General features: G+C 47.1%; 1 protein-coding gene across 1 annotated transcript; it reads left to right on the top strand.

Annotated features, from left to right (window-relative positions):
* Window positions 1-2,921: 2,921 nt before the first annotated feature.
* On the top strand, window positions 2,922-3,731 carry LOC117903689 (coiled-coil domain-containing protein 25). The gene has a single exon (XM_034816031.1). It carries the CDS (start codon window positions 3,008-3,010, stop codon window positions 3,635-3,637), a length of 630 nt encoding a protein of 209 aa, XP_034671922.1. The 5' UTR covers window positions 2,922-3,007; the 3' UTR covers window positions 3,638-3,731.
* The last annotated feature ends 408 nt before the right edge of the window (window positions 3,732-4,139 follow it).

Here is a 4,139-nt window from a genome sequence, read left to right as displayed (position 1 = left end):
CGCTGCCGTGTGCCGGTATGCCGTGTGCGTGTCTCTCTGTTTGTGTCTGTGGCTTGCAGCCACCTCTCTGGGAGGACGCGTCAGCCGGCGACTTCGGAGCGTTGTGTTTTCGGTGCTATGTTCGCTATGTTTCCCCACACCTCAGTTATCAGTTGCCGGACGAGTGTCCGCTCTCTGCATTGAACATTTGCCAGCAGCGTGCTTGCTATTGATTCCCCTATCGATTGTCACCTGCCAACCACTAGGTCTCTCGCTCTCATAGACTGTAAATGTTTTCAAAGTTCAGCAATTTGTTTTCACTGTCGCTGCTGCTGCTGCTGCTCTTGTCGGTGACAGCCAACGACGAGCCTCCGCATGTACATACGCAATCGGTTTCCACTGTCGCTGTCTGCTGTCTGCCTGCCCTTTCCTTCTGGTTGTTATGACAACCAGCTCCTCCTCCTGCTTCTGCTTCTGCTTCCTTCTCCTGCTCCTCGGCTGTCTGCCTGCCCCGACCCGTTCTCCTGAGTTCTGTACGAAAACCAGCCGCAGTTCTCCCTTCAATTGGGGCCTCTGCTCCTGCTGTCTGCCCTTCTTCTTTGGCTTGTTCTTCCTGTTCTTCTTTATTGTTCTGGCGCGGTGCATCAACCGGTTGCGCGTCCGCTTGGGTCAACGTTTGCCAAGCAACTGAGAATCAACTGGGCTGGATGCTCTGCTTACGTTGCTTTTTTCACTCAACTGCTCTGAATAATTTGCAAATTAATTTTGTACAAAATATGGCTGGCTCCACACGGCGTATACGCAATGGCACAGCGTTACGTATGTATGCGCCCAGCCCAGCCCTGTCAGCGGAAGTAAAGCCCACAAGTTGTTTGCCTCATCGAACCTGTGGCACCCGTGCCCATGCCCAGTCGCTGGCCCCTCTCCCACAATCGAACGACATTGGCAACGAACTTGGGGCATGCACATGGGAGACGGGAGACGGGTGACGGGCGGCAGGCAGGCTGCTGTGCAATGAAAATGAAAATTGAATTGAAGAGTTCGAATTAGAATTAGAATATATGTAAAATATACTCTTGGTCGTCACTCGCATACTCTATGCATGGTGTGGGTTGCTTGTGCATCCCAACAGGTCTGCATTTACAGTTAATATGGTATAATATAAGTGTGAGTATAAGTACAATTATAAGTGCACATGTCTACCCTGAGACCTTGACCTTAACATAGCAGAAATAGATAAATAAATGCGCTCCCATGCAGACATCAGACTGAAATCGAAACCCTGTTTTGGGCTTAGAGTAAACAAAAAAATGTTTTGCCTAATTTGATCTTTCTGTTTACGATCGCAAGCGGTGTCGCTGCAGTTGGCCAGCAGCCAGCACAAGCGTAGCGGAGAGTGCTTAACAGAGAGAGAGAGAGAGAGAGAGTGAGAGAGCGTGAGAGTAAGAGTGTGGAATGCTCATCACAGCTGGCAGCTCTACCACTTTTCCTTTGCTCTACTTCTGCTCATATTTTGCTCTCCCGCCCCCTTGGTATTTCTACGGAAGAGGTGCATAAATTATGCGCAACTCGAGTTATCGCCGACTCTGCGGGTATTTCTGGTCTTCCGTTTTAACAATAGCTTGATGGGAGGAACGGGAACGGGGATGTTCGTTCACGCTGCTGCCACGCGGTTCGCTTGCGGTCGTCGGGGATCGACTCGCCACGACAATCGGTTTGGTTTAATTAACAAACTTCGAACCACATTTATTGCGGCTCTAAGCGCCACAACAACTTAATCGCGGCAATGATAATGGCAATGATAGTAATAATAATAACCATAATGAGGCTGGTAGAACATTGCTTTAAACCAAATATTTACTCCCTGATTGTGGCAGCCAATTTGGCACAAAATAAAATATTTATCGCCCAATATTTGTGTAGCGCTACCAATTTGCGATTGCCAGGCATGAAATTAGGCAAAACAACAACAAAAAACCCTAATACAAAAAATTGGGTTTGCCGAACCTGAAACCTGAGGCCAGAGTGAAACGATAAGTTATTTACGGCCAGGCGACAAGGGTTCGAAAAAGTAATTTAATTTTATTTTCGTGTTCACTGGAGCTGAGTTATGAACAGATTCAGGTTTTTGTTTCACTCGTGTCTGACGATCACCACCCTTGCTCTCTCCGCGCCCCATCGTCGCCTATCAATCATCTCGAAACTGCAATGTCAGCAAACTATTTCGCAAGTGAGGAATAACTGGCAGATCGATCATTTGCAAAATAAGCCCTCTGCGCGAGGGTATCAAACATTAATTTCAGCACTCGTTAATGGCCCACCCAGACAGCTGATAAATCTGTAACAAGGCGAAACGTGAGACTGGCTACCCCAAGAGAGACTCCTCAAAACAAACAAAAAGCACACAGAACTGGTTATCTCAAGTGTCTGGGGCTGCGTCAGCACCGGAGATGACCGCGCTTGGCAACAAGACCAATTTTTGCCAGTCAATTGTGGCCTAGAATCTCAGCAACTAGTTAAAGGTAATTGATGGTGGGAAGCACGTTACGTTTGAAATTATGAAAAGAACCTAAAAATGCCACAGAAATACTGGCAAATATGCCAAGAAATGTGGCCGTAATCGCCGGGGTGGAATATACTCTCTGAAGGAATTTTTGTAGCAGCAACCTTAAACCTTATTTAATATATAATCCAATGAAAGGCAGTCCTGAAACAAAATTTATCTATCGGATAAAATTATATGGCATGTGCTGAGAGTTCTAGCAAGCTGGTAATCTTAAGCCGAATATTAAAGTTGAGGAATTCGCTTTTTGATCAAGAAACACGGATGTTAGCCCATTGTCGACCAGCGGGCAGAGGTTCACATGTTTAAATATAGGGGGACCAAGAGGGTTAAGTTCGATAAATGCGCGGTCACACTGATACCTAGTCAAAAACAAAACAAAATACAACAAAACGTGTCCGTCTGTCCACACTCAAAAATACTCGTCGCCTGAAAGTTTTCTTTTTTACTTTTGCATCTGCCAAAATGGTTTTCTACTTTAAAAGCAACATTATCCAGCCGCCGGCCACTCTGTACATGGGCCGCGACAAGCACGAGAACGAGGAGCTCATCCGCTGGGGCTGGCCCGAGGATGTGTGGTTCCATGTAAACAATCTGTCGTCGGCGCACGTTTACCTGCGCCTGAAGCCGGGCCAGACCATTGATGACATACCCAGCGATGTGCTGGTGGATGCGGCCCAGCTATGCAAGGCCAACAGCATCCAGGGCAACAAGGTGAACAACCTGGAGGTTGTCTACACCATGTGGGAGAACCTGAAGAAGACCCCGGACATGGAGCCCGGACAGGTGGCCTATCACAACGAGGGCGCCGTGCGCAAGATTCGCCTGGAGAAGCGGGTCAATGAGATTGTGAACCGCCTGAACCGCACCAAGACGGAGGAGGAGCATCCCGACTTTCGTGGCCAGCGTGAGGCTCGCGATGTGGCCGCACGCAACGACCAGAAGAAGATGCTTCGCGTGAAGCGCGAACAGGAGAAGGAAGCGGCCAAGCAGCGCGAACTGGAGGCCGAGCTTCGCAGCTATGCCTCGCTGCAGAAATCCGAGAATATGCGCACAAACTACGATGCCGGCAACGAGTCGGACGACTTCATGTAGTATCTATTGCATTTATCTCTAAGCTATGATTATCATCGTATGAGAATCATAATCAAATTTTTTGTTAATAAATTATATAATATAAAATCCTTGGCAAATGCCAAAATTATCATCTTTCAAAAGGGCGTGCATGCTTTCAAAGCTAAAAAAATATACGCGGGAGAACAGCTGCAACGCTAGTTTTTCCGCCCATCTGGCAGCTCCAAATTATTAGATATGATTTTTTGCGTGTCTGGCAGCGCCCATGGTTGGCTGGCTAACCAGAAATTTAGCTAAATTCAACTTGGATGCGGCAAATGGAATAAAAGGCATTGCTAATAACCCTGGAAAAGGTGTGCAACAGCTGCACAGACTGAACACGGTATAAATGACACCAAAATGGAGCTTTTTGTTAGCAGCAGCAATTAAGCACGGAAGCATTTGCACCAACAAGCGGATACAATTTTTGGGTAAACATTCCCACCCATCACATTGAGTAGATTTAATAAAAAAAAGGGTTTAT

The sequence above is a fragment of the Drosophila subobscura genome, chromosome A (genome assembly GCF_008121235.1).
Source record: "Drosophila subobscura isolate 14011-0131.10 chromosome A, UCBerk_Dsub_1.0, whole genome shotgun sequence".
Taxonomy (NCBI): domain Eukaryota; kingdom Metazoa; phylum Arthropoda; class Insecta; order Diptera; family Drosophilidae; genus Drosophila; species Drosophila subobscura.
This window is presented reverse-complemented; position numbering and strand designations above follow the sequence as displayed.

Excerpts from the sequence above, each read along its gene's own strand:
- LOC117903689 (XM_034816031.1), top strand. The coding sequence starts at position 3,008 with ATGGTTTTCTACTTTAAAAGCAACATTATCCAGCCGCCGGCCACTCTG.